At 47.8% G+C, this 21366-nt stretch overlaps 1 protein-coding gene across 4 annotated transcripts; it reads left to right on the top strand.

Annotated features, from left to right (window-relative positions):
• Positions 1-263: 263 nt before the first annotated feature.
• Positions 264-19436, top strand: MYOZ3 (myozenin 3). 4 transcript variants are annotated; one of them, XM_021677478.2, is made up of 7 exons: positions 264-512; positions 2387-2448; positions 10542-10696; positions 12003-12056; positions 12161-12314; positions 12728-12890; positions 16475-19436. In XM_021677478.2, the coding sequence occupies exons 2-7, from the start codon at positions 2388-2390 to the stop codon at positions 16671-16673; spliced, it is 786 nt and encodes a 261-aa protein (XP_021533153.2). In that variant the 5' UTR covers positions 264-512; position 2387; the 3' UTR covers positions 16674-19436. The 4 variants fall into 4 exon arrangements, with proteins under 4 accessions (XP_021533153.2, XP_021533151.2, XP_021533154.2 ...); XM_021677476.2 differs by having other exon boundaries at positions 264-503; XM_021677479.2 differs by having other exon boundaries at positions 264-503; positions 16505-19436.
• The last annotated feature ends 1930 nt before the right edge of the window (positions 19437-21366 follow it).

Consider the following 21366-nt stretch of genomic DNA (forward strand, 5'->3'; position numbering starts at 1 on the left):
TGCCTAGTGAACTCCCACTCATCCTTCAAGGCTCAACTCCAGTGTGTCCTCCTCTGGGAAGCCTTCTTACCCCCCACCTCAGGCTGAGCTGGTAACTCCCTCCCCTGGGCTCTCCCAGAGCCTTTCCCAAAGCTTGTTTACCCATCTGAATCTGACCTGGCTGAGCTCCTTGAAGACAGAGCCCTGCCTTATTTATTTTCAGTCCTTAAAGAGAGGCTCAGGAAATGTGAGAAGGTAGAGGGAGGGAGGGAAAAAGGGAGGGAGGAAGGGAGAAAAGAGGCAGGCAGGAAGGAGACAGAAGAAGAAAGGCAGGAGAGAAGAAAGGAAGGAAGAAAAGAATAAGTCAAACAAAGATATTGGGGAACAATTTATCCATCCATCGATCGATCGATTCATTCATTTGACAAATATCTACTGAGTTCCTATCAGGCACCATTCTTGGCACTAAGGATATAACAGTTAACAAGAGGAAGCTACCAGCAGCTGACCCTCAGCATTTCCAGGTGACTTTGGTGTGTGCATATGTGAACGTGTGCGTACATGTGGGTGCAAGCCCTCTGTCTGCAAAGGCCTGTTGCCAGGGCACCTGTCTTCCCTAGGGTCTGATGCTTTTAGCATCTGACTCCTGCTCCTATTGCAGCCTGAAATAAGGCAGTGACCCACGGCAAGGCAGTAATGATTCTCATCAGCTAAAGCCAGAGCTGGCTACAGGGCACACCCTGCTCGCTGACTACTGACTGCTGACCACTGACTGCCTACAGGGACACCACGCAACTCTCAGCTTCCCAACAGAAGTGTTAATCTTGAGGGTCTAAGATTCCCTCCTGCCCACTGTGGTCCCATCCTCTCAGGTACCAGCATCCTAGGGGAGCTTGGGGAACTCGGGGTAGTGGGCAGAGGAGATGAGGCAATCCCTAGAGCTTCATCACCAGGAGAGGAAGGGCCCTGCAGTGGATCTGGGGACCGTGGGGTCCCCTGGAAGCCTAGATCCTGGTTTATGAGGAGAGGAACTCTAAGCTCTAGGTCACTCTGCATTAAACGGGGAGGGTGTGGCTAGGATTAAAGGTGGGGAATAGATAAGGGCTTTGCTCAAGACTTTGGGATTTTTAGGCAGTAGAGGGAAGCAGCTTCTGTGTCTGTAAAATGAGAGACTCTTCCCAGTGTCTGTGAATTTCTGTAAAGGGAGTGTTTATCAAGAAACAGATCTGTGGACTGTGGAATCCTAAACAGTCATGATTGGGCATTCTCAATCTTCCCATGACCCTCACCCCAAATGCATGTAGACACACTCATGTTTGCATGCTGTTTTAGCAGGCTTATGAACGCCCTAAAGCCCATCCATGGATCTCCATGATTTAGCCCAGCCCCCTCATGTTACAGACCGGCGAACTGAGGTGCAGAGCTGGAGAGCTACTTGTTCACAGTCACAGAGGAAGTCAGGGACATCCACTAGACTCCAGTTGCACAGGACAGTGCCCACTGGCCCAGGGCCCCTTGTGGCTGTTGGGCGTACAGGTGAAGGCAGATTGTTTTCTAAAGGAAGGAGTAAAGAAAAACCTGGAGGCAAAGGAGAAGGGTACCAGGGTGCGTGGTCAGCCAAGGGGCTCAAAGGCTCTGCCTCTTCTCCAGAGGGCAAGTTATGGAACCTGGGCAAGTTAAGGGCTCTGGACCTCATTTTATTTGTAAATCTCTTCCAAGATTTCTGGAAAGTGCCATGAGATACAAATGGGAGGATGGAGGAGGAGGAGGAAGAGAAGGGATGAGGGAGAAGAGAACACCATGGAAGTTAGCCCAGTAATGGGGAGATGGGGAGGATGGGGGATGGTTCTCTCTGCTTGGTTGGACCAGACTGCTGACTGCCTGCAGGACACCATGCAACTCTCAACTTCCCAACAAGTGCCAGGGATGAGAGGAGCAACCAGCCTTGCAGACCCCAGTGTAATCCCAGCCTAGCCCATGCTTCCCCTCCGCTAACTTAAGCCTCCAACCTCTTTCAGCCTTGAAATAGGGCTCTCAAGGCTCAACATATGATAGTGTGCCTGAGACCCTTGCCTGCCCCACCCAGATGCCCCAGGCACCTACACTCCCTCTGATCAGGATGCCAGAGCTGGAAAAGGCCCTAGAAACCACCCCTGAAGAGACAGTGCTTCCCTAGCAACATGAAAATAGATTTGTGGAAACTTGGGCACCTCCCTCTTCCTCCCTTGGGCCTCAGTCTCCTCTGCACAGTGACCTTGAAGGCCCTTCCAGTTCAGACATCCCTTGTTTGTGATTTTGGGGTGGGTTGAAGCTGTTCAAGATTGGGGCAGGGTGAGCCAGGGACTTGAAGGAGGTCTGGGGAGAAATGGAGGCAGCCTGGTCCATTGATGGGGTCTCTCCTCCACAGGATGATCCCCAAGGAGCAGAAGGGGCCAGTGATGACTGCCATGGGAGACCTCACTGAACCAGGTAAGGTGGGTCTAGCCTCATGCTTTCCTCAGGCTCCATCCTTTCCTCGCTCCCAGGCTGCACTCACTCTGGCTTGCTGGCCCCAGGCCTGGGCAGACAGGTGTGAGCTCCAGACCAGCCTGAAGGAGTGCCTGTGGAATCTGCCGCCTAGGCTGGGAAGCTTTGTGAGGCACCGGGAGGGGTCTTGCCCCTCTGTCCACAGACCCAGGAGCTGAGGCTGAGTCCACAGACCCAGGAGCTGAGGCTAAAGTGACCCTGGCTTCATCTAAGGCACCATCTCAGCCCCAAATTAAGCTCTGGAGATTCCGGTCCCAGTTTCAGCCCTACCTGTGGCTGCAAGCTCTGCACACACCTGCCCTTGCCTGTTGCTCCTGTGAGTCTCACTGAGGCCTCTGGATGGCCCAGGACAGCCAGGCCCCATGGCTAACAGGGGAGTGGAGAGAGTAGAGCAGGGTGGGAAGAGCAGGCTGCCCATTTGGATACAAAACTTTTTACTTAAAAAACTAACTCATCAAATGAATAAATCATTTTTATCATTTCATTTAAAGCGTTTAAATTCATTTTTATCAGTTTTATAGGACCTATTCAGGAACTCTTGATATAACTTTGGAATCTGTTTATTTGGTCTACTTTACAGCATTTCAGGTATTTTATTTATTTATTTATTTATTTTATTATTATTATTTTTTGAGACAGTCTCACTCTGTCACCCAAACTAGAGTGCAATGGCGTTCTTGGCTCACTGCAACCTCCCCCTCCCAGGTTCAAGTGATTCTCCTGCCTCAGCCTCCCAAGTAGCTGGGACTATAGGCGTGTGCCACCACACCCAGCTAATTTTTGTATTTTTAGTAGCAACAGGATTTCACTATGTTGGCCAGGCTGGTCTCGAACTCCTGAACTCGTGATCCACCCACCTTGGACTCCCAAAGTGCTGGATTACAGGTGTGAGCCACTGCACCCGGCCGCATTTCAGGAATTTTAAAGATTAATTCAGGGGCTGGTTACAGTGGCTGACGTCTGTAATCCCAGCATTTTGGGAGGCTGAGGTGGAAGGATTGCTTGAGCCCAGGAGTTTGAGACCAGCCTGGGCAACATGGTGAGACTCCATCTCTACCAAAAAAAAAAAACAAAAATTTAACTAGGCATGGTGGCACATGCCTGTGGTCCCAGCTACTCAGGATGCTGAAGCAAGAGTATCATTTGAGGCTAGGATTTGGAGGCTTATAGTGAGCTATGGTTATGCTACTGCACTCCAGCCTGGGCAATAGAATGATCCTGTGTCTAAAAAAAAAAAAAATTTCAACTAAGTCAGAGCTCTCAAGCTTTAGTGTGAATCATAGTGACTTGATATTGGTTAAGCATACAGACTCCCAGCATCTACTCCCAGGGATTCCATCTCAGGGGACCTGAAGCAGGGCTGGTACATTTGCCTTCAGTGTTCTAAGGAGTCAATCATATTTTCTGACTTTATGCGTGGCATCCTTTTCACCTGTTTTGTGTTCTTGCCTCCTTTTGTTGATGTCCAGTTTCTTCCCCCGCCCTGATTTTGTAGCTAAAATATGCACATTCTATGAGTATTGATGCTCTAACTAGAACGGTCAGGCAATGCATCCCTTTTTCTCTTGGGGAGTTAATTAATTACAGGTCCCTAAATATGAAGACACATCATTCATGCAAGACTTAAAATATGTAACTTGTTGATTATTGGAAAGGTCCTAACTAAAGACAATTTTGAAATCAAAGTAGGAAGAAAAAATAAATTTCATAATCTTACCACCTAAAGACAGCCACTGTAAAGTAAAAACCATAAAAATGTTTACCATCATTGCATGCTTACTATGTGGCAGATACTTTGCTAAGAGAAAAGTATCCTTTACGCTTTGTGTCATTTCACCTCCACAACAATTCTGTAAGTTTGATATTATCCTCATTTTGGAAATGAAAATATTGAGGGTCAGAGGAGCCGGTGGTCACATCTGGTAGGTGGCAGAGCTGCAGTGTGACTCCAGGTGTCTTTGTCTCCAGAGCTCTTTCTTTAATATTATTATTATTGTTGCTGTTGTTGTTGTTATTATTTTGAGACAGAGTCTCAGTCTGTTGCCCAGGCTGGAATGGCCCACTTTCGATTCACTGCAACCTCCACCTCCTGGGTTCAAGTGATTCTCTTGCCTCAGCCTCCCAAGTAGCTGGAATTACACGTGCCCACCACCACGCCCAGCTAATTTTTGTATTTTTAGTAGAGACGGGGTTTCATCATGTTGGCCAGGCTGGTCTTGAACACCTGACCTTGTGATCCACTCGCCTCGGCCTCCCAAAGTGCTGGGATTACAGGCGTGAGCCACCGTGCCTGGCCCCTGTTTCTTTATTATATTGTTACATGGTAATATAATACATAATACATCACTTTTTTTAAAAAAAGTCATTTGCCATTGACTTGGTGTACATTAAAAAAAATTTTTTTTAATCAGACAAAACAGACATGAACGGCTTTGAAAGTGAAAGTTGGTCACAATGGAACTATGTGGAGATAACCACTGTTAACATATTTATGTAAATTCTTCTGTTCATATATGAATGTCTTTATATAAACATACATACACATGGGCTAAATACTGTATGCTGTGTTCTTTGGCTTTTTTTTTTTTTCATGTAGCAGCATTTCATCCTAGTATGATTTATCTCACGCCTTCATTCCCCGTGCTTGCCAGCGTTCTGCTGTTTGGACGCGTTATGTGTATTTCGTCAATGCCTAACGGTGGTCATAAGGCTTGTCTCAGGTGAGATTCTGCAGGGCAGAACCAGAGGAGCCTTGTGCAAGTGACTTATTGAGAGTGCTCTCAGAAGGAAAGGAGGAATGCAGCCTAGGGTGGGGTACTGCTGAGCAAGGATGTGGGCTCAGTGACTGTCCACATTCAGTGTGATCCTGTGGGGAGCTCTCAAGCATGAATTGCTCCACAGAATTCATCCCACCTGAGGCAAGGGTGCTGTGGCAGCGTCCATTCCACTGGCAGTTCTCTGTAAAAGGTGGTGGTGTGGACTATTAACCACTAATAAGGGGCATCTGGGCAGCATCCACCACAAGACTGGGTCCCAGTTTTCACAATCGTAAACTCCACTGCAATAAACATTCTTGTACATATATCTTTAGACATATTTATTCAACTTTTTCCCTGAGAAGAAATTCCTAGAAATAGAATTACTTGGTCAAATAGGTTTTATCTTTTTTTATTTTTTATTTTTTTAATAGAGACAGCATCTTGCTATATTGCCTAGGCTGGTCTAGAACTCCTCCACCCAAGCAATCCACCCACCTTGGCCTCCACAAGTGCTGGGATTATAGTTCTGAGTCACTATGCCTGCCCATTTTTATTTTTATTTTAATATTGAGCTCGGCTGGGCACCGTGGCTCACACCTGTAATCCCAGCACTTTGGGAGACCAAGGTGGGCAGATCACCTGAGGTCGGGAGTTCGAGACCAGCCTGGCCAACATGGTGAAACCCCGTCTCTGCTAAAAATACAAAAATTGGCTGGGCATGGTGGTGTGTGCCTGTAGTCCCAGCTACTCAGGAGGCTGAGGCAGGAGAATCACTTGAACCCGGGAGGCAGAGGTTGCAGTGAGCCGAGACGGTGCCACTGCACTCCAGCCTAGGCAATAAGAACGAAACTCCATCTCAAAAAAAAAAAACCATACATATATATATATATATATATATATATATATATATATATATATATTTAGCTCAGCTCATCTGTATAGTATTTGAGAATATGATGTTGAGGGCACTTTATTATGTATTTAGTTATAACTATTTCATATTTTTAAGTAGGCAGTACACTTTCTTGTTAAAAACAGTAACAACAAAACAGTGTAAACAATTTCCAGCCCTCCTCCTTTATATGTCCCATGGTCACTGCTATAGTGGCAGGTCTCCTTGCAGATTTTTGCTGTGGTGACATGTCTCCTTGGCATGTCTCCATGCAGATTTTTCAATGCATGCACAAACACATACCTATTCTTTAATATGTAAATGGGAGCCAGGGGAAGTGGCTCATACCTGTAATCCCAACACTTTGGGAGGCCGAGGCGGACAGATCACTTGAGGTCAGAAGTTCAAGACCAGCCTGTGCAACATGGTGAAACCCCATCTCTACTAAAAGTACAAAAATTAGCCAGGCATGGTGGCCCACGCCTGTAATCCCAGTTACTTGGGAGACTGAGGCAGGAGAATCACTTGAACCCAGGAGGCAGAGGTTGCAGTGAACCAAGATCACACACTGCCCTCCAGCCTGGGCAACAGAGCAAGACTCTGTCTCTCTTTCTCTCTCCATATATATATATATATCTTATATAATATATATAAGTATAATGTAAATGAAATTTTAGAATACGTATTCTTCTGAATCTTACTTTCCCCTCCAATTAATTTATACTGGATTTTTTTTCTTCTTTTTCTTTTTTCTTTTTGAGACAGAGTCTTTGTCGCCCATGCTGGAGTGCAGTGGCACGATCTCGGCTCACTGCAACCTCCACCTCTGGCTTCAAGTGATTCTTGTGCCTCAGCCTCCCAAGTAGCTGAATTACAGGCATGTGCCACTATGCCCAGATAATTTTTGTATTTTTAGTAGAGACAGGGTTCCGCCACGTTGGCCAGGTTGGTCTTGAACTCCTGACCACAAGTGATCTGCCTCCCAAAGTGCTGGGTTACAGGTATGAGCCACTGCACCAAGCCTATAGTGGATTTCTTTCTGTTCTTAGCACATATAAAGTGTGCTTTATGTATTTGTTGAAAGAATGAAAAAAAATCAGTGTCCATTGACTGGCATGAATCACAGCACCCGAGTGACCCCCAATGCTGCCCAGTGGCCATGTCTATCTCTCTAGTTCATTCATTCTCCCATGCTACTCTCTTAATGATTTTGGCAACCCCTCTCCTCAAATCTCCAATACCTCCTTGCACAACTTCATTCTCAGCTAAAGACCTTGCTTCTTATTCTACTGAGAAACAAAGTAACCAGGAGAGAGCATCTACAAGCATCCTCTGCCACAGCTGACTTGCTTGCATCTGTGTCTGTGTTTGTGGTTTTCCTTCCACAAACACGGAGGGTGGTGGATGGACTCACCTCACACCTGCCTGGTGCCAGCTCCTCTGGTTGGGCTCTGGACACCCGGCTCTCCTATCACTCCTGCTCAAGGACATTCCTTCAGCAATTCTCACCTCTCTCTATTGCATTGTCAAATGTTCCCATCAGTTAACGCACATGCTGTAATTTCTCCATCTTTACAAACAAACAAACCCCTCTTGATCCCATAGTTGTCTGTAGCCAGAATCCTTTAGAGCCCAACTCCTCCAAGCAGTTGTCTATAATTTTCTTACCAATCCTCTCTTTCTCTCTGACATTTTATTAGTCAATTTCCAAACACACACACACACACACACACACACACACACACACACACACAGAGTACATGGTCCCTCCTTCATTCCTAAATTTCAAGGCTAATACCAGAAAGCACGTCATTTTGCCCCGCAAATTCTTCAGAATGCATCAAAATAATAAAAGGGCGTTTCCTTACATGCCACAAAGATATTAGCACACTAAACAAAATTAGCACTAATGATTTAATACCAATTAATAAGCAGTCCGTACTCAACCTTCTTGAGTTTCCTAGTTCGTTTTCATCGGGATCCAAACAAGGGCCACAGTGTTTATTTGGTTGCTATGGCTCCTAAATCTCCTTTAATCTAAAACAACCCCTTGCCCCTTTTTTTCCATGTCACTCACTTGTTTGAAAAACCAGGCCAGTTGTCCTGTAGAATATCCTGCTTCCTCGTGGTTTGGTTAAACTTGTTCCTCTGTCCATTTTCTCTTGAACCCTCTCCAGTCAGGCTTTTACACCCAAATACTCCGTAGAAACTGCTTTAGTGAAGATTACCAGTGACCTTGTGTTACTAAATATAATAATCAATTTTCAGCCCTCATCTTTCTTGACACATCAGCAGCGTGTGACTCTGTTAGTCTCTCTATCGTACCTGAAATGCTTCATCATTTGTTTCCAGGACGCCATCCTCTTTGGTTTCCTCCGACGTTGTGGGCTGCTCCTGCCCAGGCTCCTGGCTCGGTTCCTCTTCACTGCCTCATTGTCAATGTTGGAGGCCCCGGACTCCATCTCTGGTCCTCTTTATCTATTCTTATTTCTTTGTGATCTCATTCAGCCTCCCAGCTTAAAATACCATTTATGGAGTTGGAATATGAATGTATGTGTATCCGATTTTAGAGATGGACCAGGCAGGCCGTGCTGCCTACACAGGGCTCTTGCCTGCCAAGGTCCTCACCATTCTGTCCCCCACTGTCCTGCAAAAGGCTTTCTTTGTTGGCCAAACGTGAAAGTTTGGATTTTGCTGGTTGGAAAAACACAAAGGATAGGGATGGGTCCCAAACTAAGAACAGTCATCACCCTGAAAATCCTCTAAATGCTGTAAAGACTAGTTCGCATGATGAGAAAAGAAATAAATGTAATGTTCTTCATTAAAAAATAACAATAACAAATACCAGTAAAAGTTCAGGATGCCCACATTTTCACCTCCAGGTCGGTTTTCTCCCATGAACCAGATTCCCACATCTATCTCCCTCCTCAGCACCGCCACTTAGATGCCTGCAAGTCTCCTCAAACTTAATGCGCCCAGTTTTGGCAGTTTGCATAGGGACTAGATATTAGCTGCCTGGAAAGGTGGATATCTTTAAGTGATAAAAACAAGGTACAAAACATGTGTGCTATGATTTTATTTTTGTTAAAACCTCATATGAATATAGTTATCGAAAAAGGCATGAAAGAGCATACACTAAGATGTTAAAGAGTGACAATCTCTGGGTAATAGACAATGGTATTTTTCTCTTTTTTGTCTGATATGTGTATTTTCTAACTTTCTTCAGTGCTTCTATATGATTTTTTTTTTTTTTTGAGACAGAGTCTTACTCTGTTGCCTAGGCTGGAGTGCAGCAGTGCAATCTCAGCTCACTGCAAACTCCGCCTCCTGGGTTCAAGTGATTCTCCTGACTCAGCCTCCCTAGTGGCTGGGATCACAGGCATGCATCACCACACCCAGCTAATTTTTCTATTTTTAGTTGACACAGGGTTTGGCCATGTTGACCAGGCTGGCCTTGTACCTCTGACCCCAGGTGATCGCCCACCTTCGCCTCCCAAAGTGCTAGGATTACAGGCATGAGCCACCATGCCTGGCCCATATATGCTTTTTTATAATAATAAAAGACTATTTTAAAGTTAAAAGGACACATGTCTAAAACTGAACCTTCTCCTCCCTTTGCCTTCCCCATCTCAGTGAGCCGCTGCTCCATCCTTCCCCAGGCTCAGGCCAGAAACCTCATGGTCGTCCTCAACCCCTCTGTTTCTCATTGCCCATATCCATGGCTCACCTTTAAAAAATATTGATTTTTAGAATCTGGGCCAGGTGTGGTGTCTCACGCCTATAACCCCAGCACTTTGGGAGGCCAAGGCGGGTGGATCACGAGGTCAAGAGATCGAGACCATTCTGGCCAACATGGCAAAAACCCGTCTCTACTAAAAATACAAAAATCAGCTGAGTGTGATGGCATGCACCTGTAGTCCCAGCTACTCGGGAGGCTGAGGCAGGAGAATTGCTTGAAGCCGGGAGGCAGAGGTTGCAGTGAGCCGAGATTGCACCACTGCCCTCCAGCCTGGGCAACAGACCGAGACTCTGTCTCAGAAAAAAAATCTAGAATCTGACCATTTCTCACTACCTCCACTATTATGGGCAAAGACCTGCACAGGGAATTTGTGCAATAAATACAAATGGCCAAAGAACTTCTGAAACAGTGCTAAACTTCACTGAGCAACAAACACATGAAAATTAAACTCTGAGATGTCATTTTTGCCCATCAGGTGGGCAAAAATGCCAAAGAATCATGACACCTGGTGTGGGTGTCGGCAAGCTTGGGGAGAAACAGGCGTTCTTACACACAGCATGCCATGCTGAGGAGGTGCCTCGGGAGGCCAGGCCTGGAGCACATGGGGGATGGGGTGGTGAGAGCCCACTCTGGCCTTTCCTGGCAGTCCCTACACTGGACCTGGGCAAGAAGCTGAGCGTGCCCCAGGACCTGATGATGGAGGAGCTGTCACTACGCAACAACAGAGGGTCCCTCCTCTTCCAGAAGAGGCAGCGCCGTGTGCAGAAGTTCACTTTCGAGTTAGCAGCAAGTCAGCGGGCGGTGAGTAAGCCACCATTGTGCTCTCAGGGAAACTGAGGCCCATAGAGAGCCAGTGGTTAGCCTAAAGCCAAACGGTAAGCCAGGCTGAGGACGGTGATGTACCCGTCAGATTAAGTCCCTGCCTTTCTGTGTGATCCTTGGAAAGTGTTATCTTTTTGGTTTTTTTGAGACAGAGTTTCGCTCTTGTCTAGGCTAGAGTGCAATGGTGCGATCTTGGTTCACCACAACCTCTGCCTCCCCGGTTCAGCCGATTCTCCTGCGTCAGCTTCCGGAGTAGCTGGGATGACAGGCACGCACCACCACGCCCGGCTAATTTTGTACTTTTAGTAGAGACAGAGTTTCACCATGTTGATTAGGCTGGTCCTGCCTGAACTCCTGACCTCAGATGATCCACCCGCCTCGGCCTCCCAGAGTACTGGGATTACAGGCATGAGCCACCATGCCAGACTGAAAACTGTTATGTTTTTAGGCATGTCTCCCTGGATACAGAACAAAGTGGATTGGGGGGATGAGGATAAGACTTGGAGTGAAGGAACTCTGGCTTCTACCAAAAAAAAAAAAAAAAAAATGCGAAGACAGGCATGCTGGCTCCTAAAACAACATCAACAAATGCTAAGACAGGCATGCACTCGTGGCTAAATTTGCAACAGGCAGGATCTAGTTCAGGCTTGGGCCTGATCTGAGATGCAAAATGTAGAATACCATTTTTTCTTCTTCCCACTGGAGGAAGGAGAAAGGTCATGGAATAATCTGCTGGCGGAGAAGAAAGGCAAGAATGGTTCTTCCCTCTGCTTTAGAAAGGCAGCAGGCAGTTCCAGACACTTCTAAGGAAGCCAGGGCTATTCCGTCCACCCTTCACTTAATTTCTGGCCTAGACAGGAGGCAACTGAGAGGGAGTGATGTGGCAGAAAAATGAAGATGGCAAAACACCTGCCTTTGTATGTGCCTAAGAAGGTGCTAGCTAAGCACTTTGCAGGTATCTCATTTAATACTCATAGACCCCTCTGAGGTAGAGCTTCATCACCATCATCCTAATTCTATAGCGATGGACATTGGAGCTCAGGGAAATTAAGTATCTTGCTCAGACTCAGCATTACAATAGCAATTAACATATATCGAGTAATTTTCGGTCCCAGGCACTGGGCTTAAAGCTGTAAACTAGTCACTCATCCTTGTTCCCTGATGATGGGCGTTAGGATTCTTGCCTCTCGCCCCCTTTTGTTTTTTTGGTGGAGGGAGAACTCTCCCTGGTCCCCTGCCCTGCTGAATAAACTCTCTGGGGTTTATTCTACCCCCTCGCTCTCAGATGCTGGCCGGAAGCGCCAAGAGGAAGGTGACTGGAACAGCGGAGCCGGGAACGGTGAGCATGGAGGGGAACTCCCTGGAAGGGAAGCTGAGGGAAGGGGCGGGCGGCTGGGAGCGGGAGGCCGTCGGTGGCCTCTGAGAGCACGCTTCTGTGCCCAGGTTGCCAATGCCAATGGCCCCGAGGGGCAGAACTACCGCTCGGAGCTCCACATCTTCCCGGCCTCACCCGGGGCCTCACTCGCGGGTCCCGAAGACGCTCACCCTGCAGGCACCCCTGCGGGGTGGGTCCCCAGCCCCAGCGCCCTGGCGCCAGGTGAGTGTTCTTCTCGGGTCCCGGGACCAGGGCTGGGACGCCTAGAGCGTGAGTGTGCTCCCTATGGGGCAGGAAGAGCACTCAGAAAGCTAATCCGCCCCCTTCCCCAACACACAAGCGCACGCGCGCACTTCACTCGCCAGACCACGCGCCGGAGGGGCACCGTGCGGTGCCCCGGGTCGGTCACGCGGCGAGTCAGCCAAGGCCTAGACTGCAGCCCGCGGCGGCTTCCTCACTGAAGTCCAACGTGTTTCCTGGGATGGGGAAGGGTCTCCAGTGCTGGAGCAACTGTGTCATCCCATCCCACCGCTCCCGTCCCCTAACTCCGATCGTCCCTCCCCCAACCGCGTCCGCGGGATGGAGGTGGGGACTGAGGTGGAAGAACCAAGACGCCCCATCCCCTCCGCCCCTAGGCTACGCGGAGCCGCTGAAGGGGGTCCCGCCGGAGAAGTTCAACCACACCGCCATCCCCAAGGGCTACCGCTGCCCGTGGCAGGAGTTCGTCAGCTACCAGGACTACCGGAGCGATGGCCGAAGTCACACCCCTAGCCCCAACGACTACCGAAATTTCAACAAGTAAGGCGGGGCGGGCAGCCCGGGGACAAACTGGGAGGGGCGGGGAGCCAGTCACAGTCACAGAGGGAGTCCGCGTTTCCTGAGCACTTTCTGCAGGCCAGGCTCTGTCCCCAGCGCTTTCTAATTCATTGACTGAGCTCTGGCTGGAACAGCGCCTCCGCACCTAGTGGGTGGGTGCTCGGTAAACGTGGGAGGAATGCAGAGTGAAGGCGCCGCATGCACATTTTGTTGGATCTTCTCCAGGACACGGTGGACAGGTGCTATTTTTCCTGCTCTGCAGATGAAGAGGCTGCGGCTCGGGAATAGGAACAACCCGGCCAAAGCCACAAAACAAGGGAGCACTGGCAGGACTGGGGTTCGGGTCTGGGTTTGTCTGACTTCAGAGCCCAGTGTCTTGTTCTCCATGACTGCTGCGTGCCACTTCTCTGATGAACATCTAGGTTTGTGTCCTTCCCTGAGGGGTCCCCAGACTTCAGCAATTTGAGGCCAGCCCAGCTTTTCCTTTCACTAATGTCCTAGAAGAGACCAACAATGTGGCTTTGAAGCTGGCCCAAAGTGGAAAGTGACAGTGAAACATTGGACACCAGAGGGAGGGCCACACAACAGTGGCCCATATTGGTTTAGAGCATGGGGCCTCCACGTGGACTTAAATGCAGACCCCAGGCCTGCCCGTGCGACCTTGGGCAAGTGACTTAACCTCTCTGAGCCCCCATTTCCCCACCTGTAAAATGAGGGGTTAGCAGCACCTACTTCATAAGATTGCTATGAGGATGTCATGAGAAGCCATACGTAAAGTTTCTGGCAAGTAAGAAACTTAGAACAAACAGTAGCTATTATGATTATTATTTACAGCTGAGATGAGGTTTGGACAGGGGAGAGCTTGACAGAGATACATTTAGCATTCTGCATTGGGGGCCTGAAAACAAACCATAAGAATCAAGACAGGAGCTTGGCACTGGAGGAAGCCTTGGGCCGAGGGTGCATTTCAGCTGCATTGGCCTCCTTGCTCTGATGCTATTTCTGAATATGCTCCTCTGATTTGGGCTGCATTCAGTGAGGAAAAGGGGAGCCCACAGAGAGGACACCACGGTCCAGCTCTTCTGGCATTTGCTCAGACCACACATGGAGACTGTGTCTGTCTAAGACAGATGGGTGGGCGCAGGAGCCTGGCTAGGCCTGGAAAACCAGACGTTGTGAGGAAGGGCTGAAGAAACTGGGGGTGATCCGCCTTGAGAAGAGACAGCTCCAGAGGGATTTGACTGCCCTCAAATATCTGAATAGCCAGAGAGGGTCCTGATGGGAAGAACTGGGCGTAGCAGGCGCTGTGTGAGTCACGAGCCATTAGCAGACACTCTGGGGTTCCCCGCCAGGCAGGACGGCCCACAGTGCCTGCTAGGCCCAATTCTTCTCCTGGGCCCTCAGACCCTACCTGCCCAGCTGTTTGAAACCTTCAGCAGACATTCAGTCCTGGCAGGCAGCTTCCAGGCTGGGCCACTCAGGTTGCATCTCCCCCTGATCTCATGCCTCAAGTATGACAGCAAGGCACATTCTCAGCAGCAGAAAGAGGGTCTTAGGGAGCCCTGCACCCAGATCTCTTCTGAGAGAGAAAGAGCAACTGAGGCTTGAAGAAGAGAAACAGCAGTTTGGGTAGCCAAGATGGGCTCAGCATCCAGGGCCCTGGGCTCCCAGTCAAGGGCCTGACTGTAAGGCTTGCATGGCTTGGACACCACCCAGCCTGTTCCTCCGAGGCCTGGCTGTTGCCACCAAAACTGGGGTGGTCCAGGCAGAAATGCCTTCCTGGCTGAGACCAGGCCCTGGCCCGAGATTTGTCTTTCCACCCCAGAGGCAAGCAGTCTCCTCTTCCCACTGGTCCCAGACTGCTGGAAAAACAATATGAGCAATGATTTTTATTTTTCTTAAAATTAACTAACAGTATTAAGGCCAGATGCAGTGGCTCACGCCTGTTGGGAGGCTGAGGTGGGTGGATCACTTGAGGTCAGGAGTTCAAGACCAGCCAGGCCAACGTGGTAAAACCCCGTCTCTACTAAAAATACAAAAATTAGCGGAGCTTGTTGGTGCACACTTGTAATCCCAGCTACTCAGGAGGCTGAGGTGGGAGAATCGCTTGAACCCAGGTGGCGGAGGTTGCAGTGAGCCGAGATTGTTCCACTACACTCTAGCCTGGGTGACAGAGTGAGACTGTGTCTCAAAACAAAACACAACAAAAACATTATTAAAATCACATACATAAAGTCTCTTTTAAAACACGTTAGGCAAGTAAGTGTAGAGCCCCTTTGCTCACTCCTCCAAACACAGTTGCCTTCCCAAAGGTGACGCAGTTGTCAGGCTGGCCTGTATGGGCTCAGAACATTTTGCGTGGGCAGCTGTATTCCTGTAGGGGGAATGGCGTGTGTGTGTGTGTGTGTGTGTGTGTGTTTTAATACTTTGCATTTCACTCTGTTAACTTGCATTTTTTACTCAATAGTATGCTTTCAAAATCTACCATACTAATATGTAGAGCTCTAGGTCCTTCCTTTTAAGCTGCTATATAGTGTTCTCTCTCTTTCTTTCTTTCTCTCTCCTTCCTTCCTTCCTTCTTTCCTTCCTTCCTTTCTTCCTGGCACAGTTTCGCTCTTGTGGCCCAGGATGGAGTTCAGTGGTGTAATCTCGGCTCACTGCAACCTCAGTCTCTTAGGTTCAAGCGATTCTGCTGCCTCAGCCTCCCTAGTAGCTTGGATTACAGGCGCCCGCCACCACACCCAGCTAATTTTTGTATTTTTAGTAGAGACAGGGTTTCGCCATGTTGGCCAGGTTAGTCTCAAACTCCTGACCTCAGGTGATCTGCCTGCCTCAGCCTCCCTAAATATTGGGATTACGGGCATGAGCCACTGTGCCCAGGCTGCTGTATAGTTTTCTTTCATGTGAATATGCTGTATCTGTCTTGCCCATTTTTCTGCTAGTGGACATATGGGTTGTTTCTGGTTTGTCACTAATGTGCTGCTCAGGTCTGCATCCTAGTGCCTGCATGTCTGTGCTTCTCTAAGCCGTATGCTCGGAGGTGGAGATGTGGGGTGACAGAGTTCACACATTTTGAGTTAGAAAGATCCTGCCAGATTGTCTTCTGCAGCACTGGCTTACGCTCTAACAAGCAGCACGTGTGAAACTTTGCCCCCCGCCACCTCACCAGCTTTGCTCCGTTATCAAATTATTTCACTGTGCCAGTCTCCTGGAGGAGAAATGGCATGTCTGTTGTAATTTGCATTTTCCCCCCGATTTTCAGTGCTCTTTCTAATGCTCTCTTCTCTCTCTACTTTTGGGTCTTTTGTCCTAAGCGAAGCTTACTGAAGGGGAGCTTAGTCTTGCCTAGGACAAATCAATTCTCACCCCATCAGCTTCATTTCTATTGCTAAGCAACGAGCCACCCAAGTAGGTGCAAACTTGTAAATGGGCAAAGTTGGAAAAACCTCTTAAGATGTACAGAATCTTGCTGTATAGAAGGGAGAACTGAGGCTCAGAGCAAGGCAGGGAAGGGCCCACACGTGGTGACCCACATGTCAGTGACCTGCTGTCCCTGTCCCACACAGCCCACGTCTTCTGCTGCTCTCTTTCTCCAGGACCCCGGTGCCATTTGGAGGACCCCTCTTGGGGGGCACTTTTCCCAGGCCAGGCACCCCCTTCATCCCGGAGCCCCTCAGTGGCTTGGAACTCCTCCGCCTCAGACCCAGCTTCAACAGAGTGGCCCAGGGCTGGGTCCGTAACCTCCCAGAGTCCGAGGAGCTGTAGCCCCAGCCTGAATCTTCAGTTCCCCAGTCTTGGGGGCCTGGTAACATCCGGAGCCAAGACTTGTGGACAGTATTTTACAATTTAAGAGGGCCTTCACACACAAAACCTTGCTGCAAATGGCCTCAGAGGTCACAAAGTTAAGTAATCCGAAAACATGGGTGTGCTTCAAAATTACCTGGGGATGTTCCAAATACAGATGGCTGGACTGTCACAGACTTGCAGCATCAGAGTCTCCTGAATCGAAGAATCTGTATTATTAATAGCAACCAGGGCCAGACACAGTGGCTCATACCTGTAATCCCAGCAATTTGGGAGGCTGAGGCACAAAGATCACAAGGTCAGAAGTTTGAGACCAGCTTGGCCAACATGGTGGAACCCTGTCTCTACTAAAAATACAAAAATTAGCCAGGCATGGTGGTGCATGCCTGTAATCCGAGCTACTGGGGAGGCTGAGACAGGAGAATTGCTTGAACACAGGAGGCAGAGGTTGCAGTGAGCTGAGATCGCGCCACTGCACTCCAGCCTGGGCAACAGAGTGAGACTCCGTCTTAAAAAAGAAAAAATAGCAACCAGTACTCCAGATGATTCCAGCATATCTTATCAATGGTTTGTGTCATTTGGAATTCACATCCACGCCACTGTTCTTCCCTGCTCCTTCAGTGTACACTCCCCCGGTGACAGGGTGCTCACTGGCAGCCCATCTTCCTGTGAATAACTCAAATAATTAGAAAATGTTCCTTTTACTGAGATGCAGTTGGTCTTCATCTATTCATGCTCTAAACACTTCCTAAGCACTGACAGTGTGCTAGACACTGTGCCAGGCCCAGGCCTTGAGGAGGAAAAGACAGTAGCGCAGACAGATTTATCGAGCACGAAATCATCTTAATTTCCTCTAAAGCATGCTTATTGACAATTGAGGAACAAAGTGTTGGGCAGAGGAAGGAGAGTCCCTAACCCTGGGTGTGGGGTGGGATTCCGGAAGCTTCCTGGAGGATTTGAGTGGGACCTTGGGGGAGGAGTGAGAGTCCATGAAGAGAAGGGGTGTGAGGGGGAGGGTATTCCTGGAAAGTGGACCAGCATGTCCAAAAATGTGGAACTGAGCATGGGCGCAGGGTGTTCTGCAGAAGGAAGAAGGCTGTGCTAGAGGAGCGGGTGAGGGTAGCATGGGGCAGGCTTTACTAGGGAAATGGGGAAGGTTTTGGTGATGGGTCTTTCTGGGTGCTCTGTGGGGCGCAGATTGGAGAAGGGTAATGCCAGAAGCCAGGAAGCCTGCAAGGGACGAGGCCATGGGAATGGAGAGAAAGGGCCGCCAGTAGGTTCTCTACATATCTTATTTCTAATTCTCAGCACAACCCTGAGAGAAAGATATTGTCGTCCCCTTTTTACAGATGTGGATATTTAGGCTCAAATGGAGGAAGTGACTTGTCCAGGGGCAGAGACCAAATGGCAATCTGTCTGATTCCAGAGGATGTCTCTTTTCACTGCACTGGGTAGTCAGTGCCCACTTGCTCTGAAGTCATCTGATTGTGGTGCCCTGCCTTGGAGTTTACAAACTGAGTTCAGGCTTGGGAGTCAGACTGGATGGGATGGGTTCTAACTGTCACGGCTAGCCGGGTGAACTTGAGCAAGTCATTTCACATCTCCGATCCTCCGTTTCTCCATCTGTAAGATGAGGACAAGTATCAAAGCTGCTTTGTGGGTTTGTTGTGAACACAGTGCAGGGCGCATTTATAATAAGGGCTCAGTCAATGGTAGGTTTCATGCAACTGCTGTTCTAGGCTGGAAATGCTGTTCTTGCGCTGGAGGCAGCATGAGAAGCTGGCTGCTCAAGATTCACTGGGGGGTCAGTAAAGCTGAAGCCAGAAGAAGAGCCTCTCGTTGCTGTAGGGATCTCCCCATCTCTCTCTCTCTCTAGGGGCAATGGGCAAGATCAGGAGTCCAGCCCATTCCCAGGGTGTGTGGGACAGTGATTACATTTTCCTTTTGCTCTGGAATTTCACTCCCCTCTGGGTCCCAAGGGCCCAATGGCCTGATTTTTAGAATTGTTTGCAATTGGTGTTTTCTCTTGAATTTGGGGGCTGCCATTTAAAGCCAGGTTTTCATAAGGTGAAAGCCAACCATTCAAGGGTCTGAAAAGTAGAAAGAAGGACTCCGATTGCCGTGGGTTGGTTCCACTGTGCTCTGGAAGGTAACTGCAGCCACCAGGTATGAAAAGGAACCTGGTGGGGAGACCTCTGTCCCCAAATAAAATCCTTTAATCTTCTGAGAATGTGACTTTTGCTGGTGTTGTAAAACAGAAAAAAGAATGCTTATTGTAAAAATAAAAATAATAATAAGCAAGGAGTAAAATGTGAAAGTGTCTGCCCACACAGCCCTCCCATGCACATATGCACACCTTCCTACCCTCGTGCCTCTGCCATTCCTACACACCAGAGGCAGCCACTAGTGACAATTTGGTCCTTCTGGAATTGTAGAATTATTTGAATGGAGTATGTGCATGTGTATATAGATGCATACCCACCTAGGCATGTCTTTGTTTTAATGAAACCATACTATATGGATTGTTCTGTATCACACTGCTTTATTTAAGAAGTAAAATGTGGATCCTGAAAAAGCAAGTCATTCACCTTTCATGTAATTTGAGGTTACTTGAAATAAATTATAAGAAATCCTTCATGCCAGGTGCGGTGGCTTATGCCTGTAATCCTAGCACTTTGGGAGACTGATGTGGGTGGATTTCCTGAGGTCAAGAGTTCAAGACCAGCCTGGGCAACACGGTGAAATCCTGTCTCTACTAAAAATACAAAAAATTAGCCAGGCATGGCAGCATGCACCTGTAATCCCAGCTACTTGGGAGGCTGAGGCAGGAGAATCACTTGAACCCAGGAGGTAGAGGTTGCAGTGAGCCGAGATAGCGCCATTGCACTTCAGTCTGGGTGAGAGAGTGAGACTCCATCTCAAAAAAAAAAAAAAAATCCTTCATATAGGCTGCGCATGGTGGCTCATGCCTGTAATCCCAGCACTGAGAGGCTGAGGCGGGCAGATCACTTGAGGTCAGGAGTTCGAGACCAGCGTGGCCAACTTGGTGAAACTCCATCTCTACTAAAAATACAAAAATTAGCCAGGCATGATAGCACACGCCTGTAGTCCCAGCTACTGGGGAGGCTGAGGCATGATAATCGCTTCAACCAGGGAGGTGGAGATTGCAGTGAGCTGAGATGGCACCACTGCACTCTAGCCTGGGTGACAGAGCAGGACTCCATCACAAAAAAAAAAAAAAAAAGAAAGGAAGAAAAGAAGAGAAATCCTTCATATAAAATTCTATATTTTTGTCTGTTTTCGTTCTTTCTATAAATTAAATCATACAGTGACATGGAAATGAAAAGGACTAAGAATAGCCAAAACACAGAGAAATGTGGCATTAGACATAGCAACAATGAACTGTAGTTTCACGCAATGATGTGGATGCATCTCAGAAATATAATGGTAAGCAAAGGAAAGCAAACAAATACATACATGTTTCCTGATGGAAGAAAATTTAATACAAAATCAGAATGGGGGCAGGAGCTTTTGTGAATGTGAAGGGGCCCATCAAATGCTTCTGGGGTAGCTGGAAAAATTCTGTGTCTAGAGCTGGGTGATGGTTACATAGATGTTCACTTTACAGTATTTAAGTTAGTTGTACATCTGTGTGTTTTGCACTTTTTTGTACATGTACATATTTTATCAAAATAATCCCTCCTTTTAAAATGGGATTGAACAGATTAATGGGACATGAGCCATACCTGAAGAGAGAATTCATGAACTAAAAGTGTCCATAATGCATCTCAGAGCGGTAAAGAGATGGGAAATAGGAGAGAGAAGTTAAAAAGATGTGGGGAATAAAATGACAACACCCAGCACTACTAATATCAACACTTCCCAGCAAGAATAGGAAAATGTCTTCAAGGAGTAAGAGCACGATACAATGATTTTCAGACAAATAAGTATTAAGAGAGTTTTCTACTGACCCCTGAAAACACGACCAATGTACTTCAGGAAGGACCCAGAAAGAAAATACAGAAGCAGCACTAGTGAGCAGAGAAATGGTAAACATGTGACTAAGTCCTAAAGAACGATCAATCCAATAGACAACAGGAAGGATGAAAAAGAAACACAAGCACATAAAATAAAGCAGTCTTATTACTTTCAGATAGATCAGTTATCACCATAACTGTAATATTTATATTTAGATAAGACTCACCGGTTTAAAGATAGAAACTTACAGATTGGACAAAAAAAAATTCAGTTCTGTGCTGTTCACAAGCAATGCCCCTAAAATATATGGCACAGAAATGAAATAAAGAAACTGTCTGGCACAGTGGCTCGCGCCTGTAATCCCAGAGGTGGGAGGATCACTTGAGGTCAGGAATTCGAGGTTGCGATGGGCCATGATGATGCCATTGCACTCCAGATTGGGCAATAGAGACCCTGCCTCAAAAAAAGGAAGAGGGAGAGTGAGGGAGGGAGGGAGGGAGAGAGAGAGATAAATGCTATCCAAAGGAAATGTGTTTTAACCACATTAACATCAGACAAAGTAGACTTTATGGCAAAAAGCATTATTGTGATAAAGCAGTTTTTCACGTAAGAATAAATCCATAGTCACAGTGGAAGATTTAACACATTTCTTTCCATTACTGATGGGTTATCAGAC

Source organism: Aotus nancymaae, unplaced genomic scaffold (assembly GCF_030222135.1).
Source record: "Aotus nancymaae isolate 86718 unplaced genomic scaffold, 86718_ANA_hifiasm-v0.15.2.pri h1tg000064l_1, whole genome shotgun sequence".
Taxonomy (NCBI): Eukaryota; Metazoa; Chordata; class Mammalia; order Primates; family Aotidae; genus Aotus; species Aotus nancymaae.